A 21,713-nucleotide genomic window follows, 5' to 3' on the forward strand; every position below is an offset into this window, starting at 1 on the left:
CACTATTTATTGATTTACATGAAATGAGGAAGAAACTTTTGGGAGAAAGGATGGTTTGGTACGAAGTACCATTTCCCTTGAAGAAAGTGTCATGAGAGAGGGTAAGAGAAAACTGAGCAGCCCTCAATAGGACTTTGGAAGGTGGAGACTGTGGATAGTACACCTCAACAGAGGTTGGTTTAAGTTCTTTTTGGTGCAGGGAGTGCAGAAACTCCAGTATATTTTGTATGGTTGCTACAGCTGGGTCAAAGGAATGGTCCCCTGAACCTGCAGTACTGCCTATAAAATGTCTCAGATCTGTTGACGGTTGCAGCCATCAAGTAATTGGAGGTGGGGGGGATCATTCAGGAACTTATTAGTGGAGATATGCACTGGGGTTGTGCTTTCATTGGGATGTTAGACGTGGAGTTTTGGATAGGAGTAGGAGCTTGTAGTTGGAGGGGGATTGGGGGGTAGTTGCGGCCATTAAGCAAAGAGTCATGCCATTAGGCAAAAGTCGGGGTGTAGTATTTTTCCCTGTGCCTGGGACAGTAAATTGGAATCAAGGGTAGACAAAGGAAGTTGTGTTTGGAAAGATGGAGGAGGGTGGAAACCAGGGTTGCCTGGGCCACCATGGCATTTTCAAGATGGCTTACATGTGGTCGCTCCTCATTATTAGCACTATCCTTGGGATGAGAAGAAATGGAGGGAAGGCATAGAAGATGGTTCCCATTCATGGAACAAGGAAGGAAGGTGCCCCATGCAGCAAAGATGTTGTTCAGGATTTCTGTGTTGAGTTCTCATTTGTGAACTTGGAATGGGATACAGCTGAGTGTGTCAATTACATTGCGTATCCCTGCCATATGCATGGCCACCAATGTGATGTCATGGTGAATGCACCAGTCCCATATTCGCAGGATTAGTCAGGTCAGTGCGATGAATCTCATTCCACCCTGTCTGTTAATACAAAATTCTGTGGTGGTACTGTCCAAGACTATTTGGATGTGCTTGCTGACCTGCATGTTCTGTAGAGCAATTACACAGCCAGGAGCTCCAAGAGGTTTATCTGGAGTCTCTTTTTGTGCCTGGCCCAAGTCCCTTGGGTCTGGTATTGGTCAGAACGGGTGCCCCAACCAGTAGGGATGAATCGGTGGTCAGTGTTGCTGTTGGTTCCTAGGGCAGAAATGGAAGTCCTTCCAACAGATATGACTCGTGCATCCACCAGGCTAGGCTTGCCTGTACATGGATGGGTAGAATATAGCCTTTCTCATTGAGCCACACTCAGGTCAGAATGCCCTCGTAAACAAGAGGTGGAGTGGGTGCATTCGCAGCTGGGCATAATGCACCATGGCAACAGCCAATGCCATGTGTCCTAGTAGCTGTTGAATTCTCCACACAGAGGATCTGAGGCAAAGTATGGGAGTGGTAGCCATGAGGTCTTCCATCCGGTCTTGGGGTAGGTATGCTCAGGCAGGCATGAAATTGAGAACTGCTCCAATATCCAGGATGGTCTGTAAAGGAGCAAGCATGGATTTTTCTGTGCACAGACCCAAGCGGTTAATAGCAGTGCAGGTAATTTCAATTGACTGCAATAAGTCCTGTTGAGTGTTAGCAAGTAGCAACCAGTCATCTAAGTAGAACTAACCTTGTACTCCCTGGAGTTTCAAATGTACACACACTGGAGCCATGCAATCGGTGAATACTCTCAGTGCCACAGAAAGACCGAACAGTAGCATCTGGAACTCAAAGGGATTGGTACCAATCTGGAACCAAAGAAGGTGGGTGTAGTTGGGATAGATGCTGATATGAAAATATGCATCCTTTAAATTGATAGATATGAATAAGTCTCTTTCACAATAGCAGCATAGTGTCATGCAGGGTGACCATTGGGAGCTTTTTGAGTGGGATAAGATAATTTACTACCCTTACATCCAAAACAGGCCACTGACCACCATCTTTTTTCAGAATGGTGAAACAGTGCAAATACATACTGTGTTTAGCTTCAAATGGGTGTACTGGTGGACTCACACCCTTTGCTAGTAAACTGGTGACTTCTTCCATTAGGGTTGGAAAAGGAGGAGTGATGCAGACCATTCCAAGAGGAGGCAAGGCCTCAAATTCTATTTTGTATCCATGCTGTACTATGGAAAGTATCCACCGGCCAGATGTGATGGATTCCCAGTTGGAAAGATGGTGACTTAGGCAGTCCCCAGATGGGGGTGGGATGTTAGTTAAGGGACTGGTTCGCAGTGCCCATCAGCACTGTGTTTTATCAGACTTGAGCCGTTTCCTGCCTTGCTGGGGTTGGGCACCATCCTGATGTTGTTGGCATTTTGGTGGTTGCCGTCCATATTGAAGAGAGCCGGGGTAGGGAACTTGTCTGGAGTAGTAGGGCTGGTACTGGGCAAATTGGGTACACAGCCACTTATGTGCCCTTGGTTGAAATGGACTGATGCCCATGCTCTAGCCTTCCAGAGCGTGTCTAATCTCTCATCCGTGCAAGTGTGAAAAAGGCCTTCTTCATCAAATGGCATGCTCTTGATCTGGGAACACATATCTTGAGGGAGATTCACTGCCTGAAGCCATGCATGTCATTGAATCATGACCACACTAAGTAAAGCTCTGGAATCACAATCGACATGATGGCATGCCGTTGCGATTTATTGTTTTGAGAGTTGAATACCCTCCACAAGGAAGACTCTGTTGTTGAGCTGTGGAAAAGCTGCCAGAGCCTCCATTTTCTGCCACAAGAAGACCTGGTACCTCCCGATCACATCTTTGTAGTTTGAGATGCAGAGGCCTAGGCCCATTCTGGAGTACATCTGCTATGCCATCATGTCTAAGTAGTGACCACTCTGTTGGTCAGTACGGAGTGCTTTCTGTGTGGTCATCCTTGGGTGGACTTGATGATGGAATTTGGACGTGGATGGTGCAAAAGGTAGGGAATGTTTCTCTCCTGGCCATTGGTGGAAGGCATGTTAATGCAGCATTTGGCACACTTAGGAAATGTTGGTTTGAGAGCTATCAGGGAGGAAAAAAGGAAGACGATGTAGGGGTATAAGAGAAAGACGACACAAAGTTTCCTTTGGGAGAAAGTAAACGAGAGGGAAAAGATTGAAAAAGTTTTCTGTGAGGAAAAGGCTGAGGTGATCATACAGCTAGCGATCCTGAGGCATTGCAAATGGTAGTTGAAAGCGAACTGAGAAATGACGGGAGCCCACCTATTTCTGTCATGGGCAATTCTAGGCTTAGCTAGAGGAATCTTCGTAAATGTGGCACTTTGCAGGCACAGCACCCATATGTGTGATGCACAGAGATCATGACAAAGGACAAACAAGGTAAGTTGTAATAATGTAAACCATAAGCAAACATTTACAAACATTGAAAAATGTTTGAGCCAATGTAATTTAAATCAAAAGAATATCTCCTATGTTCATTTCCCATCTATATATAAAAAGGCTACCAACATTCATTCAATGACAACCAACATTCAAAGTCATCTTTAACTGCTGTATCAGCAAGCAAGCAAAAATGCACTGTAATACAACTTTGTGAGGTAGAAAGGCATATTCTTTAACCATGTAGAGACTGCACTATTAGCATGGGAGTTTACTGAAGACTACCAAGACTACCAATAGCATGTAACACTTTTCAGTACTAAGCATAGTTCATTATTAGAAGTTCTAATGTACTACATAATATTTACCACATGCTTATGTTGGTACCTTAAATGTCTACTTATAAAAAGACTTGGTCTATGCACTGCTCATACTATTTTGTGCACTGTCACTCACAATCCAAATTCTGCATGGAAGACGGACATCCAATGAAAAACTGCATCCCAAATCCAACTGTGCTGTCATAAAATGTTCATGTGTCGATACATTTTAGGTTCTACCTGAGCTATTATCACAGAGGCATTCTAAATATTCAGATTTTTTTATCGATTACTAGAGAGAAAAAACAAAATGTTTCTTCTACCAACTCAGCAAAACTTAAAGTTAAAGTTAGTTAACAGGTGTCATTTTAATCTAATTATTAATTCCCATTTTTAGAAGCTTTATTATAGCTCTCTTTTTATAAACTACTTAGCCTATCTTTTCATCAAAAGCAAGTCAGTAACTGTTATCCTCAAGTACCAGGTTCTAATATCACAGCCTTTTAAAGAGGTTTGACCTTCTGAACATTCAAAACAGATTTTGTACAAGTCCTTAAATCACACTGCAATAAATTTGCATTATATAGCACAAGCCACTCTTCATCAAACAGGTTAATTGACTGTTCTGCCCTTAGCCTAGTAGAGTACTGAGAAACTGCATGGCATTGTGAACTTTCTCCAGGATTAGCCCTTCCTTGCCAATACAGCCCACACAGTCAAACCAATACAGCCCACACAGTCAAACCAATACAGCCCACACAGTCAAAAGTAGCAGCAATGTACCTTTGTTAAGAAAGACTAATCCTCTTTGCTACCAAATGCACAAAGTGTTAAAATGTGTCTTAACCTGTGTGAGTTTGTCTAATTCTCCAAGCCAGGCCCCAAACATCTTGTCCAGATCTTGATCTTCTTTATCACTGTCTTCTTCAGCACCATGATCGAGTTCTTCATCTGATAGCTGCTCCATCTAAGAGACAATAAATATTTTATAGGCAAATGCTTTCTGTATGTTTGGAAGATTGCATTATTGATGCTTACCTATCTTTCTAACATACCTAACCACAGATGATCACCACAATCAGTTATGATTAAAATATTACACAGTTCCTAAAGTCTGAACTAAACTTAAAGCACACACCTGTTACTGTGAAACAGTGAACAATTTGAATGCCTAGGAAATGACTAAGAAATACATTCTTCTTAGTAAAAAACGCCCCCCAGACATTTTCCTTCCAATTAATGCAAAATGTATTATATGAATAAAAATTAAACAAAATGAGTATGAATGTCAATATTTTATTGGCACTGATTTTCTTGTATGGACTATGATACATCATTTCTTTAAAATCGGTGCCAGGTATTTCATGTACCCTTCTAACCAGAAGAATACCATGCATACAATGGGGAATCCAGATGTTACACATAACATTTTCTTTGTACAAAAACTCAACTATCTCTCTCTCCCTCCCCCTCCATTTCTATACTGCCCCATAGCCCAAGTTTTATGGGTGGTTTACAACAAAATATATAGAAAATTTCACAACAGAAATAAAATAAAAACAATTACGTTAAAATGAATTTAAAATAGCTTAAAATATACAGTAAAATGCAGTAAAATGATCCAGCAAAAAAAAAAAAAAAAAGACAAGTAGACATTTCCCTGTATAACCAAGGAGATCTTTAAAAGCCTCCACGTGAAGGGTAATCATGACCTAGGGCTAAAAATGGCAGCGAGGATTTTCTAAAGCGGGGGGTGGGGGGGAACCACAGAAAAACCCTCCCCCTTGTTGCCACCCTCTGAGCCTCCTGTGGAAGAAGGTCCCCAGAGGTTTAGTCAGAGGTGGCTGGGTAGATTGTGGTTGGGAGACATGCTCCTACAGGTATTGTAGTCCTAAACCATAAAGGGCTTTCCAGCTCCTAGAATTGTGCCTGGAAGCGTACAGGCAGCTAATATAAGTGGTGCAGAACCAATTCTATACATCTGGACTTAGTTATTACTCTGGCTGATGCTGCTTCTGAACCATCTTCAATGGCAGTCCTACACAGAACATGCTGCAGTAATCTAGTTTAGTGATTACCAAAGTGTAAATTACCAAAGCCAGGCTATCTCTGTCCAGATAGGAGCATAGCTGGGCCACCAGCCAAAGCTGTTAGAACGCACTCTGAGTCACTGAGGCCACCTCAAGCGACAAAGATGGATTCAGGAGCTCCCGCAAGCTACGAACCTGTTCCTTCAGGAGGAGTGTAAACCCATTTTTAAAAGGTTGAAGACCTACGTATTGCATTTATGGCTGCACTGGACCCAGGTTGAACACCCATTGCAGCTATACATTTATAGTTGCATTGCATCCTGTGTTATAAAAATAAGCAATCAGATTTGAAAGTTCAGCACACATTAACAGAATTCCAGAATTCAAATAAACAAGAACCTAATATTCCCTTCTCTTTTGCACTCCTGAATACAAGACATCCTGGTTTCTTCAAACTACAGTTTGCCATGGCCACCAGTCTGTTTGGCTCAGTTCCTCCAAACCAGTTCTGCAAAACCATGATCAAACCAATTAGGCTCATCTCATTAATCCCTAAGCAAAGAGATAGCTGCTACAGTGTGAACATCAAGAGAAGCTCTGGAGAAACTCTATGTTTTCTGCACATCACCTCACCCAGGATGAAGCTAATGCATAGGGAAATGATAATGAATAGCTGAAGCTTAAAGCTCCTGCTGCTATTAATACTCCAGGAGAAATGGTTCCCGAGTCCCTCATCTACAACTTCAATTAGTGAATCAGTAGGCATATCCAATACTACTAGTCCTTTGTGCTCAGTTGAAAATACTGCCCTGTTAAAAGTTTAGAACTGTCAGGGTTTTAGAACTTCAAGGTAAGTTCTGGCTTATGAAGATTTATAGATTTACTCCACTTATAGTGAAAAAATATGTATGCCAAAAAGCTCTCCTGCCCATCACAAGAGCACATTTAAGCAACTGACTCTGGTTAAAGCACTGGACACTCCTGCACAGTGCATATGGTTTTATTTTCATATAAAATATGAAAAGATGTTCTAATGAAATAATCAATGTTGAAAATAAAACCTCTAGCAGCCAAACAGTTCAGTTATAATATACTTTCTAAAATTAAATTAACCAAGTACAAGAGAATGCACTGGGTCAGGTAATCAGAAAAACTGAATCATAGCATGTGCATTCCACTGAAGCACCAACTATTTCCTGAAAGAGTAAAATAATTTTTATATTTGAGTTTGAAGAAACACAATGATAACTATCAAAAGAGTACTGAAGATATTTTCCATTCCCCTCAAAATAATAATAAGAGGAACTTTATACTTCTTTGTGGAAGAAGAAACCATAACTATCCATTGGAGCATTAAGAAACAATGAAGGAGACTGGAAAGTGGCAAAGAGGAGTTCCAGATGGAAACTACCAATTTTGAAATGATCTCCCCAGAGAAACACAGCTGGTGCCAACATTATCTTTGCAGCATCAGATTAACCCCTCCTCTAGACTCAGGCATTTGGTAGTACATGATAAGGTTTGTAAGCTATGTTATGAATATCTTTTTGTTGGTTGTAAAAATTAGGAACATAAGAAAAGCCATGCTGGATCAGATCAAGGGACCATCCAGTCCTCACTCTGTACACATGGTGGCAAACCAGCTGCTCACAGCATCCCTCAAGAATGATGGGTGCAAAACCTCCTCCTGCCCAAGCTCCTTGGCAACTGGTGTACACGGGCATGCCACCTCTCGTGAAGGAGGCAGCACATAATCCACAAGGAGAAGAGCCACTGATAGCCTCCTCCCTCATGAGTCTGTCCAATTTCCCTTTAAAGCCATGTAAATTGGTGGTCATCATTCCCGTGGAAGCGAATTCCATAGTTTTACTGTATGTTGCTAGGGGCATGTGTGTGGGTGGATGTGCTGTCTGCTTATATTATATTCAATGCATTGTATGTAAATGTTTTTATATACAGTACAATACTGTATTTTTAAGGCAATCCACCAAGAGTCGGGTTATTGGGTGGTACAGAAATGTGGTAAATTAAATTAAATTAAGTTAAATCTGACTTCTAAATGTGGTTGTTCCTAGCTATCCTAATTGGGGCTGGGGACAACAACTTTCAGCTGGGTCCTTAGCACACAGCCAGCTCTTGTGAGCGCATATTTTATTAGCCACACATTTTGCATTGTACAAGTCGAGAGAAGTTGTGCAATAGCCCACCATGAGAAATGTGTTTTGTCTTTTGCTCTCAGAAATGTTGCTTACATGCACACAGAGAATGCCTAGAAGACATCCTGTCAGAAAAACACCCAAAGCTGGATGCTGTCCAGACTTCTGCAATGCTGTACACAGCATGCTTGCTATATTACATATGGAAAAGCAAAGTCCCTCTACAGAAGTTAGTAGAAAGAGTTACAGTATATAGCTGAGTATATTTTTAGCATCTTTTTTCACTCAAGATTTTATGGCCTTATGGAACCTATCCAACAGGAAGGACAGTTAAGTATTATCACACAGTCCCAGTGGTGCTATCCTTAGGAAATGCTTTGCTCAAATGAAAAATACCTTCCTAGTCACCACATCCTGAGAAAATCTAAAATGCAAAACTTTCCCACTTCCACATGTTTTCAATAAACTTCAGTGTTTACATGGTACATATGAAATATTCAAAGAGCTTCACATGCATTCTCCGAGTCAGTCTTGCAACTTATAAGCACACCATTGTTGATATCCCTAGTCTGGAGAGGGAGAGGCTGAAGTCAAGTGGCTTGTCTAACGGCTAGCTGATTAGTTTATGGTTAAGGTTATACTGAGGAATATTGAGGTTAATACTATAAAAACCCAAAGTAGCATGCCTACAGTATACAAGTTTTTAATACTTTAACTGAGGTGGAGCAAATAGATTCTGCTCCATAAAAACCTCTAAAAAGAGTACTTTTAGGAGATGGAACAGACATTTGGGAAGTGATTATATGTTGCAGTGAGGAGGGCAGTCAGTTTATCTTTGTTCAGAACTTGAGAAAAATCAGTCACACATTCTAAAGAATTCTAGTTTTACAAACTCTCCTTTCACCAGAGCTGCCTAAAAGGATGAAGGGCATAATCCTTTCATATCTAGATAGACAAGGTCCTAAAACTCCTGATTTGGGAGCCCTGGCTCTAAGAGGCTGAAATGGTCTTACTTTTCTGTTCTGATTACTTGCTGTGCTCACACAACTGTGCAGAAGCACAGTTTACATGATACGAATGTGCTGCAGTGGCCCTGGAGCTCTTGCACTTTCCCCTCCTCCCAGGCAGTTGAAACAGTTCAGAAGCTTCCATATTTGCTTTACTTTTTGTTAATATTAACCATTGTTGTTGTTAGTCGCGAAGTCATGTCCGACCCATCGCGACCCCATGGACAACACTCCTCCAGGCCTTCCTGTCCTCCACCATCTCCTGGAGTCCACCTAAGCTCACACCAACTGCTTCAGTGACTCCATCCTGCCACCTCATCCTCTGAGTCCCCTTCTTCTTTTGCCATCTATTGTTCCCAGCATCAGGGTCTTCTCCAGGGAGTCCTTCCTTCTCATTAGGTGGCCAAAGTATTAACTGTAGCTGGTTTCAAACCAGCAACTATGTTTGAAACTGGGTTTCTTGAAATTATCCATAGTTAATATTTGAATATTGCTAAATAAACCATACAGGAAGAAGAGGGGGGAATGTGAAGAAGCTCACTGTGGTTTGTTGCAATAAATAATGACTTGGCCTGATGTGCAAATGCAACTGCAATCTTGTGTCCAGGCATCACCAGGCAAAAGTCACAGGCAGAAGAAAAATGAAAGATCAAATATGAGATGGATTAATTTCATAAAGAAGCCATACCCTTATGTTTACAAGAGCTGAGCAGAACTGTCAAGGAGAAGACATTTTGGAGGGAATTCATTCATAGGGTCACAGTAAGTCAGAGACAACTTGACAGCACATAAGAAGTGGTGTGGCAGGATATAAATGTGACAAAAGGCACGAGGCAAAGTGCAAAGGCCACCTAGCTATCCATCGCTCACTTCAACCACTGGAAATTGCAGGGTGACCTGACATTTCTAAATGCATTAGATTTCTGTGCAAGTGATTTCCTTTGTCAACTTTGACTTGTTTCCAAAGAAAAGCTGGCATGTGGTTGAAGCAATTTAATATTAGGCACACTCATGTGTAGAATATGAGGCACTGTTCTCATCACTCTATTTCAGAAAGAATAACATAGAACTAGGAAAGATGGAATCCTAGTGGAATGCTGTATCCTAATAAGTGAATTCAGTTTTCTGAGACCTAACAATTATGTAGGCAAAATGGCACCAGCAACACACAAGGAGGAAGCGTCATAGACTTGAAAGACATCATCCTCATTGTCACCACCACGACTACTACCTTAAGGAAAAATCTCTAAAAATCTGTATTGGTGGGGTTGGGAGGAAAGAAACCCAAACATAGACCTGGAAGGCCTAAATATGTTCAGTGCCACTAAAACAGTCAGTATCTTTTCAGGGAAAGGGAATGGAATGGAGTGCCCTGAAAGGAGGCATGTCTGTTGGCAGAAACACTGAAAATAGCATTCAGTACTACAACATTTTGTTGTAGGCTTCATTTGTCCTATTGAGACAGTGCATCAGAAAGAAATGCCAGCAGTGGGCTGCACAAGATCTAGGCAACAGAGCTATATAGCAGGCGTGGGAAACCAGCAGCCTTCAATCTAATTTCATGCTATATGTCATGGAATACCTTTGTGAAGGCTATACCCTAAAAGACAGCCTACACATGTTTTAGACGGATGGATGGATGGATACACAGAATTGTAAGTTCTCAAACAAATTGTTTTTGTTGCTTCAGATATTTTTTTAAAAACCCAATCTAAGAAAAATCATAAAGAACGTCAAAAGCATTTCTAGAAGGCAAATGAAGTAAGAGCCAGAGAGGGTAGGAAATTGGACACATATTTGTACTTAAATAGTACAAATAGGTCATCTCAAGCCAAATTAGGCTGGGGTGCACTTTTTGTATATCTGACTTATAAATTTAACATCAATGGTTCACAACTACACTAAATTAATAATTCATCCACATTTAACTATCATTTATTTGAAAACTATATTTTTCTTTTTTAAAACAAGGGAGACACTTACTTTCCAGGTACAGTTAAACTTACCCATTGTTCAAAAGTGCCTGCTGAATTTAAAATAAAATAAAATCTGATAATTTCTTTCAACTGCTGTGAAAAAGTTTTGGTATAAAACCAAAATTTGAATGGAAATCTGAAAGGACCAATTACACTGTAAATTATCTTTAAGTGAACAGAGAAAAGAATGTAGATTTGCTAGAATGGTAGCAGAAAGGCCAGTAAGGAGCACATTAAGCCTGCATAGGATTTAAAAAAAGCACACAGTTCAAATCTTTCATTCCTGCATCTCCCAAACTCCAATGTAGCAGCTCGCCAAACAGATGAAAAGGAAGAGCTTTGTCATTTTGTTCTTGATTTCCTGGACAAGGACATTAGCCAGAGAATACAAGAGGTTGTTAGACCAGCAAAAAAGTTCCTTTAATAATGCACAGGCAATAAGCAAAAAGCTTTAATGCATTTGGATTGCAGTAGAGCTATTCCAAAGTTACTAACACCACCCCACTATAAATTGGTATTTTACAAGCATCTTAATGAGTTATAACAGAGGAAATACAAGCAGGATGTGTTTGCAGTGAGCATTTCATTCTGTTTGAAGCTGGAGACAGCTGTTACCTTGTCAGAAGCATCTGATTACTGTCTTGTGGGAAAAGTGTTTAAAGCAAAGCAAATAGTTTCTCCTTAATTAGTAGTATTATCTTCATAAAAGGGAGGAACTCACTACAACCAAAATGTAGGTAATAATCAAGTTAATATTGGCAAAACAGCTCATAATAGTTGGCAAAGAATATCACTGCCCTACAGATTTCCTCAACGGAAATATAAATAAATCAAACCTTTGTTCTGGTTTGTTTTTTTGTTTTTTTGGTGTGTATTTAGACAGATTTAAAATCTGGAGCAAACATGCAGTAATACTGACAGCTGTTCTGAAGCTAATAATCCTTGGCCATTTAACCATGTTGTTTCTCCAAGGTCAGTGCAGTAGTTCACAAATACAATTGTCAAAGGTGATCATACTGTAAATTTAATTTTAACAATCAGCAGAGAAAATATGTAGTAAATACTAAAAGATTTTTTTAAAGTTGCTGGCAACACTGCAAGAGTGCCTCTTCCAAAACTGCATTGACTGCATCCTTAGGTGCCTTGGAGGTAAAACAATGCTCCCACCTCTAGTCCATTGCTCATTCAACGTAGAATCTGTTCACCAAGCAGCAGGTACAAAAAGGATGTGGATATTTTAGATCTGTGGAACAGAAAGAAAGCCAGGCCTTGCAGATTTCAAGAAACAATGACTACCTCTGAACTAACCCAAAATCTGTCAACCCTATTCAAAAATCATAGGTAGATCCTCCTGACCTATTTGAGCACAGCTGCCGGGCAGTTAAGTATTAACCAAAAATTCCTAAGATTTGTTAAAGCTGCCAAAAGGAAATATATATTGTTACTATTATCACTCTTGTACTTGACATGATCTTACAGCTAGGAAGTTGACAATAAAACCTCTACTTGACAAATATTTGCTCAAATGTTAAACAGCTCCTTGTTGCTGTATGCAGGAAACAATTGCTCAAACTGTGGTGTAAGATGCCAGACTGAAACTGCTAACATCACCCTCCACACAAGTTTGTATTTGTTTGTTTAATTTGTTGCACCTAGAGCCACACTGCACCTAGAGCCATGAGGCTCTCTGGGTGGCTTACAGTACAATTACATTAAAATGACAATAAAATAAATCATTGTTGGCCATGGCCATGTCACTCTCTGCCTCATGTAGTACCAAAGACAAGTCTGTAGGTGTGGCCTATCAAATATATAAACCACTTCTCTCCCGGGTCAGAGGTGCTTCTAACTATGAGTTGAATGGGAGTTGGGAAGGTAAATGAGAACTTTGTTATTATTTTAGTACAAAAAGCAGCCATCAAAAACCAATATTAATAATGCAAATACATTAGTGATATTTTATTAATAACAGTGTCATCCAGAAAAAACAGGCTTACTATACAGCAGAACAGTTGCCAGGAGCACTAAGTCACTTGAGAGAAACTGCAGAGTCGAAGTGCAAATAAAACTAGCTTCCATAACAGCAAATACTAGACCCATCATAGAGATTACATTGTTTATATGTTTTAACACAGGATGGCAGTGGCTCATCTTGGAATTATTTTTAATGAGTTATGCACCATTTAACCTTATCTTGGTTTAGATTACTCCTACAGAACCTACCAGATGGGGATCTGCAATGACTCACATGGTTATCATAATTCTTTCTCCCTGCAGAAATTCCTAGAGGGAGAGATTGCTAGTGGTGGCTGCTAACCTGAATGCTACAACACAGTTTTAAGGGATTGAAAGCCTTCCCCTGGCTAATGCTATACACTGGGGTGAGCCTTCTAGGCTGGCCGCGCAAATAATCTTCTCAGTTACCAATAAACCTGCATGTTTATTTAAGGTGAGGGGAAATGTACATCTCCAGGCCATGCAATAACAGTTAGATAACAGATGCGCAGTAAACTGCAGAGTCAGCCCCATATCTGAGTGCTGCAAATCGCAGATATTTGTGGGAAGATGAGCCAATCCCCCATTACAAATACTACAACCAAATAGCAGAGCCACACCTTTCTTCTTGCTGTGATGTTTAGGAGAGGTTCTCTCTTTATTGAAATGAGAAAATCAGTCCCTCTCCACCCTATGTTTGCCATTGCCAGGATTTTCAACTACATCTATTGCTTTGCTCCTATGACAGGGATTTATCCATGTGCAGCCCTCATTTCCCCCCTCCCACTAATCTTCCTCTATTTCTTTTACTAAAACAATCTTGTTGCTCTAGTTTATTATTAATGGTCTACTGATCATATGCATACAGAATAAAATATACAAATGTTATATATAAAAACATAACACATAAAACTGAAGAACAGTTTCATGAAATAATCACAGCTAGTCTGATCTGGATGTCTACATTTAAATATTGTGTAATTAAAATGTTAGAACCCTCAATTAAAATAATCAGCAAGGACTCTAAGGAGAGTTCAGAAAAAGATTACATAATAGGGTAAAACAGAGTTTGTTTAGTTCCTTCATAATAAGAAGTCTTGTCAGTCAATCTCCACTGATTCATTATTGCAGGGGAACATCTGTCACTAACTGGAATATTATACCTATCATCTAGAAGATTATAAAACATTGAACCAAGCCAGAGAAAGTCTCTCCTATATTTGGAGATAAATAGCCAATAGAAAGACCATGAGCAAGAGGAGCATGTGCCCTATGTCAATCTGTGGAGACTCTGAGAATCGATGTCAATTAGCTTCTCTAACAATAAATGAAGTTCAAAGGTAGCAAACAGAAAGGAGACAGCACCAGAGAAGCAGTATTTGCACCACTTCCTTCTTCCATGCAGGTTTGCAGGAGTCTGTCATTACCTGAGATACAAGAGAATTTGGGCAAGCAACTGACAGCAATGAAACAAAAAGAAGACACAATGCACACAAACCAAACAGTTTAGAGACCAGTGGAGATTCCCTAATCAAAAGGTGGAAACAGGGTTCTGACACCAGGGCGGGGAAGTGGAAGACTGACCCCACCTCCTGAGTCCAGGAGATTGTTAATCCCACTTTAGAGAGGGAGTGGTGCCCTCTGCTTTGAAAACGGGTTACTGCATCACTCCTTAAGAAACCTGCCCTGGACTCAGCCAATGTGAACAATTTTTGACCAATTGCTAACATCCCCTTTTTGGGCAAGATGATCAAGCAGGTTGTGGCTGGGCAGCTCTCCTGGAGTGAACCAATTATCTAGATCCATTTCAATAGGGCTTCAGGCCTGGTTTTGGAATGGAAACTGTCCTGGTCACCCTGTGGGATGACCTCTGCCAGTAGACGAGGGAGAGCACAACACTGTTGATGCTCCTGGGCTTCTCAGCAGTTTTTGATACCATCAACCATGGAACTCTTCTGGAGAGGTTGGTCAGGTTGGGAGTTGGGGGCACTGCCTTGCAGTGGTTCTGCTCCTACCTGGCCAACATCTCCAGATGGTGGTGCTGGGGGACTACAGCTTTGTGCTATGGCTTTTCACCATGGAGTTCAGGGCTCCATTTTGTCCCCCATGCTTTTTAACATCTACATGAAACCACTGAGGGAGGTCATCAGTAGGTTTGGACTGAAGTTTCAGCTCTATTTCTTGTTCTCATCATCTCCAGGTGAGTGACTATTTTGAAATGGTGTCTGAGCTCGGTAACAGATTGGATGTGGGCCAATAAGCTGAAGCTCAATCCAGATAAAATGGAGGTACCGTAGGTGTGGAGTCCATCTGTTCAACTGGGGAATTTTTGACCTATTCTGGATGGGGTTGCACTCCCCCTAAAGGATAAGGTTTGCAGTCTTGGAGTACTCCCAGATCCCAAGTTGTCACTTGTTGCTCAGGTGGACTCAGTTTCCAGAGTACTTTCTGAATGGCTGCTGGAAGCAACTCATCTGCTTTCATAAATAAATAACATTTGCTATTTGAAAGAATCAAGTTGATCACATTTGTGATTTCCCAGAGCCCAAGGATATTTAACCTTCCTCATAAATAATATCTTAGGGAATTTTAGATTTTGAATGTTAGATAGATTTTTGTGCACAGCAAAAAATGCAGCAAAATCAGTCAATAATTGCTTTAGACCAAATTGTGGGTAATTAGAACTTCTCCATAAAGAAGGACACCTTTGTACAACTGATCTTCTGTGGATGAGAGGATACTGATCCCAAGAAAGAGACAGTATCAGCCAATTAAGCAAAATGGAGCAAGAATGCACCCTTGACTAAAATCTCAGTAAAGTGGCTATAACTGGTATATCACACTTGGGCAAATGCATTATAGTATACTGCAAAGTTCAGAAAAGTTAACCTCTTATTGAGAATATATTGCTCTAATTTGTTCTGCAGTCAGCACTGGGATATGGAATCAAGGCAGGTTACTTAATTAATACTCCAACTGGTTTGAAGTATTTGTTCAAAGTGTGCCAGAACCAAGCAATCATCTAGCATAGACCAGTCAGCCTTAAAACCCATTTTGCTCCTCCCCAAAGATTCCATAATCATTAATCCACAATATTGACATCTAGCATAAACCTTCCCAATTATAGATAAACTCATTTCACATAACACACTGAACAGCCTCACTGCAGGCTGGCATTGTCCCTGACAGCTCATGGTTTGTTTAATCCATGGGCTGCTGTTATGTGCTGGCTGTCCCCAAGGGTTCAGAGGGGATGCCATCTGGTCTGAGACAATGAACCAGATTTGATTTTAATTTTAGAATCCAACCTGATTTTAATAAAAGTTTCTTTTTTACAACAATTAAACAATTCTTATATTTTTTCCATAACCCATAGTAATAACGTGCTGAAATGCATGACAAATATTATAGACAGAGTGAATTCTCCTAAGTCTAAACAGTGCTATGTAAGTACAGTGGCACCTTGGCTCATGAACTTAATCCATTCCAGGACTCTGGTTGTGACCCAAATTGGTTGTGAGCCAAGTCAAATTTCCCCATAAGGTTCAATGTAAATAAGGTTAATCCGTTCTGTAACTTTAAAAAAAAAAATCACAAAAATTTGAAGCGGTCGCGCTGGGGGGGGAGGCAGGGGCGATCGCGGCGTGCTCGGGAGGAGGCGGGCGCACTCATGGGGGGAGGCAGGCACGATCAGGGGGGAGGTGGGCACGCTGGAGGAGGTGGGCACAATCGGGGGTGCGATGGGGGGGCGGGTGTGATCGTCGCCTGATGTGGAGTTCGCGACCCCAGGCAAAATTGTTCAGAAATTTCTGTTCAAGATCCGATTTGGTTGTGAACTGAGGTGTTCGTGAGCCAAGGTACCACTGTACTGGTAGATCTTTCAAGTTACAAACAGCAGTCTGAAGACAGGAGTGCCTATCTTGGATTCTTGTTGCAAAATCTGACACACCTTCCTCATAAGGAATAACAACAGTAATTTTTTTCCTAAGAGTTTCTATCACAGAGTGGCTCATCTCTTAAAGCTTCCCCTGCCATCTTAATTAATTTGAACCTTTCAAGAGTTTTCAGCAACTCTATCTTCTATTAGAAGACAGAAAGTATTGTAATTTTAGGTTTCAGATTGCCAATGACACAAGGGATGACTCTAATGAAGATGGTCTCTACCAGTACACTAAGCAATTCTAATGTACCAACCTAGATATCTTCTACAAGGTTTGAGAAGGCATGAAGAAATTTAGTAAGATTTTATTTATTTATTTATTTATTTTTATTAAAACATTTTTTATGCCGCCCCATTCGCCGAAGCCTCGGGGCGGCTTACAACAAAAAATTTAAAATAACATTTTAAAATATATACAATAAAATACAAATATACACTATAAAACAAGCCGCCCTGGCCAAATAAAATTCAATAATATTAACATTTAAAATACTGCTTAAATAAAAAGGTCTTTGCCTGGCGCCGAAAAACAAATAACGACGGCGCCAGGCGGACCTCTCTGGGGAGCGCATTCCATAACTTAGGCGCCACCGCTGAGAAAGCCCTCCTCCGAGTAACCACCCTCCTAACTTCTTCCATGGAGGGCTCCCGGAGAAGGGCCTCTCCCGCCGATCTCAGGGGGCGGCTGGGCATATAAGGATGTAAGCGCTCCTTCAGGTAATGTTCTTCCTAATAACATTCAACTTTAAGTAAAAGTGCCATAGCATTCTCCCCCCCCCCCCCCATGTCATGCCTGCTAAATAGATACTGAAGAGACATTTCAACTGAAACATGCTTAGGTAAGGTGACTGAGGGAAAAAGCTGGGCAGGCTCATTCACAGACTCTCTTCATGGAGGGTTCATATGGAAGGGAGAGTTACATTTTCTCTTTCCTCCTGCCATACTGCCCCCCCACAACCAGTGCTACAATTATCCTTTTTAAAAAGCTCCCACTGGTTTCCTAAGCACTAACAACATTTCTGGTCAAGAATGGAAAGCTACAGTTCAGCTGGGAAAACCCCAGCTGGCATGCAGACTACCACCCACACCATCACGCACAGCCACTGAAAGGTAAAATTTACTTTTGAGGTCAAAGGGCCTCCTACTGTACTATATAATTCACTTTTAAAAATGTAGATAGTGATCTTTTAAAAAACAAATCTGGGAAAAATCTATTCTGTTGCTCTTAAAGTGATACAATATGAAAAAATGGAATTTATTACACAGATAAAATGCTAAGGTTTGCCATATCTATTTTGAGAAGTTACTGGGTACAAAATGGACCCTAGTGCGCTTGGACATTTGGTAGTTTCACTTTCCTATCATTTCAGCAGGGGTAAATTGCGTTCCAGATAACTTTATAAGTAAACATTTTAAAGAAAAAAATGAAAAAATAGAACACCACAGGAAACCTGATGTCATAATTGTTGAGCAATATACAATGTAATAGAGGATTCTTTATGAAAGAAAGAAGTTTTGTGAATATTTCAAGCAGCAGTTAGAGTCTATAACAATTCTTTTACCATAAAGTTAAAATATTTTTCAGCATTCCTAAAAGTCTTCCATGTATAGCGAAGCACCTACATCCTGTAGGTGACACAATTTCACTACTTCACTGTTAGGCATGAGGTTAGTAAGTTTTCTATTTAAGAAAAGAGCAGGTTGCTTACCTGTAACTGATGTTCTTCGAGTGGCCATCTGTGCAGTCACACATATGGGGTTCTGCGCCTGCGCAGTGCCTTTGGCCGGAAGATTAACAGCTAACGGTTTTTTGGCGGGAACTCCGCTCCCCCTCCCCCCTAGCATTATATAAGGAGCGGAGTGTCCGCCATTTTCCAGTCTTTGAAAGACCGACATTTGCTCCCTTAATAAATTTTTTGTCATCATGACAAGAGAACCAAAATTTTGCTGGTACGACAAATATCTAAAGAGATCCTAGCATCGAAGAGAAGAAAGTCGGACCACCCATGACACCAAGCGGGGTCGGAGGGTGGGTTGTGTGACTGCACAGATGGCCACACGAAGAACATCAGTAACAGGTAAGCAACCTGCTCTTCTTCGTCGTGGCCTCTGTGCATCACACATATGGGTAGAATAACAAGCTTACCCCAACTGGAGGAGGGAGGTGTCATCAACGAAGGACAGAAGAAAGAACAGCTCTGCCAAAAGAGCAATCTTGTCTGGCACGGACATCGAGCCTATAGTGTCTGGCGAAGGTACACGGGGTAGCCCAAGTGGCCGCTCTGCATAGGTCTTCTATCGGGACCCCTGATGCAAAGGCCGAAGAAGCAGCAACAGCTCTTATAGAATGACCTCTTGGAGTAGAAGGTAAGTTCAATTTAGCTAACTGGTAAGACAGAACAATTGTATTCACTATCCATTTAGAAAGTCGTTGGGAAGAGACCGGATAGCCTTGGTCATGTTCCGAGTATTTCACAAAAAGTCTATTGGAGTGTCGAACAGACTCAGTCCTGGACCTATAAAAGGCTAAGGAACGACGAACGTCCCGCATATGCAGAGATCTCTCTATCGGATTCGAAGGGGTTGGAAAGAAGGCTGGTAAAACCATCTCTTGCTGCATGTGAAACGAAGTAGCGATTTTCGGAAGAAAAGACGGATCCAGCCGTAGAACTACCTTTTCCTTATGAAAATTCAGAAAAGGGGGGTCCACCCTAAGGGCACAGAGTTCAGAGGATCTATGGGCTGAAGTAACTGCAACGAGGAAAGCAGTCTTCCATGAGACAAGGCGTAGATCGATCATCGCCATCGGTTTGAAAGGTGGTCGAGTCAGTGCTTGTAAAACCACTGAAAGACTCCAAGTGGGCATCAGGGGCCTTATTGTTGGATGGAGGTTACTCAATCCTCTCAAAAATCTTTTAATCAAAGTTTGAGAAAAAATGGAGAAACCGTGTACAGTTCCACGGTAATGAGAAATCGCTTCTGTATATTCTTTTATGGAAGAAGGTTTAAGTCCAGACTGATGCAATTCGAAGAGGAGTTGAAGAATCTGTTGAACAGAAGCCGAGGACGCTGGAAACAAGTGTGATTCGGCAAAGCTAGAGAATCTACACCATTTCACTGCATACGATTTTCTAGTGGATGGCTGTAACGCAGATTTGAGAATATATCGCAGATCTGGATGTAAAATCTGTGGCGTAGAGGTAGTAGGGATCGCCGGTGGCGTCGACACCGGTGCATCACATATGGTTATCGGATCCTCCATGCAGTCAGTTTCAGCGACAAGAAGTCTGGGTGTCGGATCGTGCCCTCCCTCTGGGTAATAAGGAAGAAGAGGGAGTTGGAGAAAATCCTCCCGAGAGATGTGAAGGAGAGTTGAGAACCATGGCTGGCGTGGCCACCAGGGGGTAATTAGTAGCCCTGTGGCCCCTTTGTGAATGATCTTTGCCAACACTCTCATGATGAGGGGAATCGGTGGGAAAGCGTAAAAAGTCATGTCGTTCCAGGGGATCATGAAAGCTCCCCCAGATGACCCCTGTCCTATCCCCGCTCTGGAACAATAGTTCGTGCATACCCTGTTTTGTTGTGTGGCAAACAGGTCTATGTCTGGCTGACCCCAGCGGTGAAACAGTCTGTCGCGAACCCGATGGTCTAGTTCCCATTCGTGTGACCGTGACATATGTCTGCTCAAGAGATCTGCGTCTATATTGTCCGTGCCCACAAGATGAACTGCTAGAAGAGTGATACCTCTCGGTATGCACCAGTCCCAAATCTGCATGGATAGGCGGGCTAGTTTCTGGGACCAGGTTCCCCCTTGTTTGTTCAAATAAAAGACCGTAGCCATGTTGTCCGAGGTCACCTGGACGACCTGGTGGAGAAGCATGTCCTCGAACAATTGCAGGGCTTTGAAAACAGCAAGAAGTTCCAGGAAGTTGATGTGGTTCCTGGAATCCCGGTGACTCCATACCCCTTGGGTACGTAGATCGGAGCAAATGGCTCCCCATCCCAGCAGAGACGCGTTGGTACCGAGAGTCACTGTAGGGTACCGATGTCAAAACGGGACACCGACATTTAAATAGGCTGGTTCTATCCACCATAACAGGAACTGAAGAACGGAGACCGGAAGTCGAATCCGTTTGGTGGGTGGATCTGTCTGTGGTCAGAACATCCCATTGAAGAACAGCTGGAGAGGGCGTAGCCTGAGTTTGGCATGCGGATCCGAGAGATGCACGAGCATCTGAGAGATGCACGAGCATCCAAGAGATCCGAGAGATGCACGAGCAATAGCATGTTGTCTGTCTTGAGGAAGACAAGAAAGAGCGCCAGGGTTGCCTCATAATTGGAAATTTGTAATCCAAGGCCCGAAGCTGCGTATACCTGGCAGGCGAGGGAGTCAACTTTTCTTCCCTCTTTATCGCGAGGCGAGGTGTGTCCATGTGCTTCCCGGCCCTGGGAAGATTCCACAACAACCGAGTTCGGCTTGGGGTGACAGAGGAGGAACGGGATGTCTTCCTCCTGAACCCGATACATAGACTCGTATTTACGTGAAGTCGGTTGTGGGTGAGCCAGGAGGTCCCATGGCTGAGTCATTGCCTCCCGTAAGGTTGTAATGAACAGCAAGGCAATAGATGTGGATCATTCGCCCAGACCACATCATAAAAATGGTCAGTGCTCGGTCCCGGTCGTTGGTGGGCTTCGATATCGAGTGACCTCACTAGCCTGGCCATCAATTCATTGAACGAGATGTACGGTTCTTCAGGTGACCCCGGGCCCTGCGAAGTAACCGCTGCATCCGGCGAGGTCGAGTCAACCTCAGACTCATCAGATTCCATCCAGCAGGGGGGTGGTGCACTGAAGGAAGAATCTCCTGGTGACTCTGATCTGCCACTTTCTTTAGATGGAGCCCTCGGGGCGTCTCTGGGTGTTGAATGGGAGCGATCCCGAGGAGCTGGCAGTGAAGATCGTCCCCTTGAAA

The 21,713-nt window shown here is 42.0% G+C and overlaps 1 protein-coding gene across 2 annotated transcripts in view; it reads right to left on the minus strand.

The window, feature by feature from the left end:
* The window catches only part of RAPH1 (Ras association (RalGDS/AF-6) and pleckstrin homology domains 1), a 93,564-nt gene that overhangs the window by 47,540 nt on the left and 24,311 nt on the right, over positions 1-21,713 (minus strand). For both annotated transcript variants that reach the window (XM_044431889.1, XM_044431891.1), the window contains exon 2: positions 4,485-4,604. In XM_044431889.1, the coding sequence (XP_044287824.1) occupies positions 4,485-4,604 (120 nt within the window). The remainder of the gene's footprint in view (positions 1-4,484; positions 4,605-21,713) is intronic.

This window comes from Varanus komodoensis, unplaced genomic scaffold (genome assembly GCF_004798865.1).
Source record: "Varanus komodoensis strain SLA01 unplaced genomic scaffold, ASM479886v1 scaffold23, whole genome shotgun sequence".
Classification (NCBI taxonomy): Eukaryota; Metazoa; Chordata; class Lepidosauria; order Squamata; family Varanidae; genus Varanus; species Varanus komodoensis.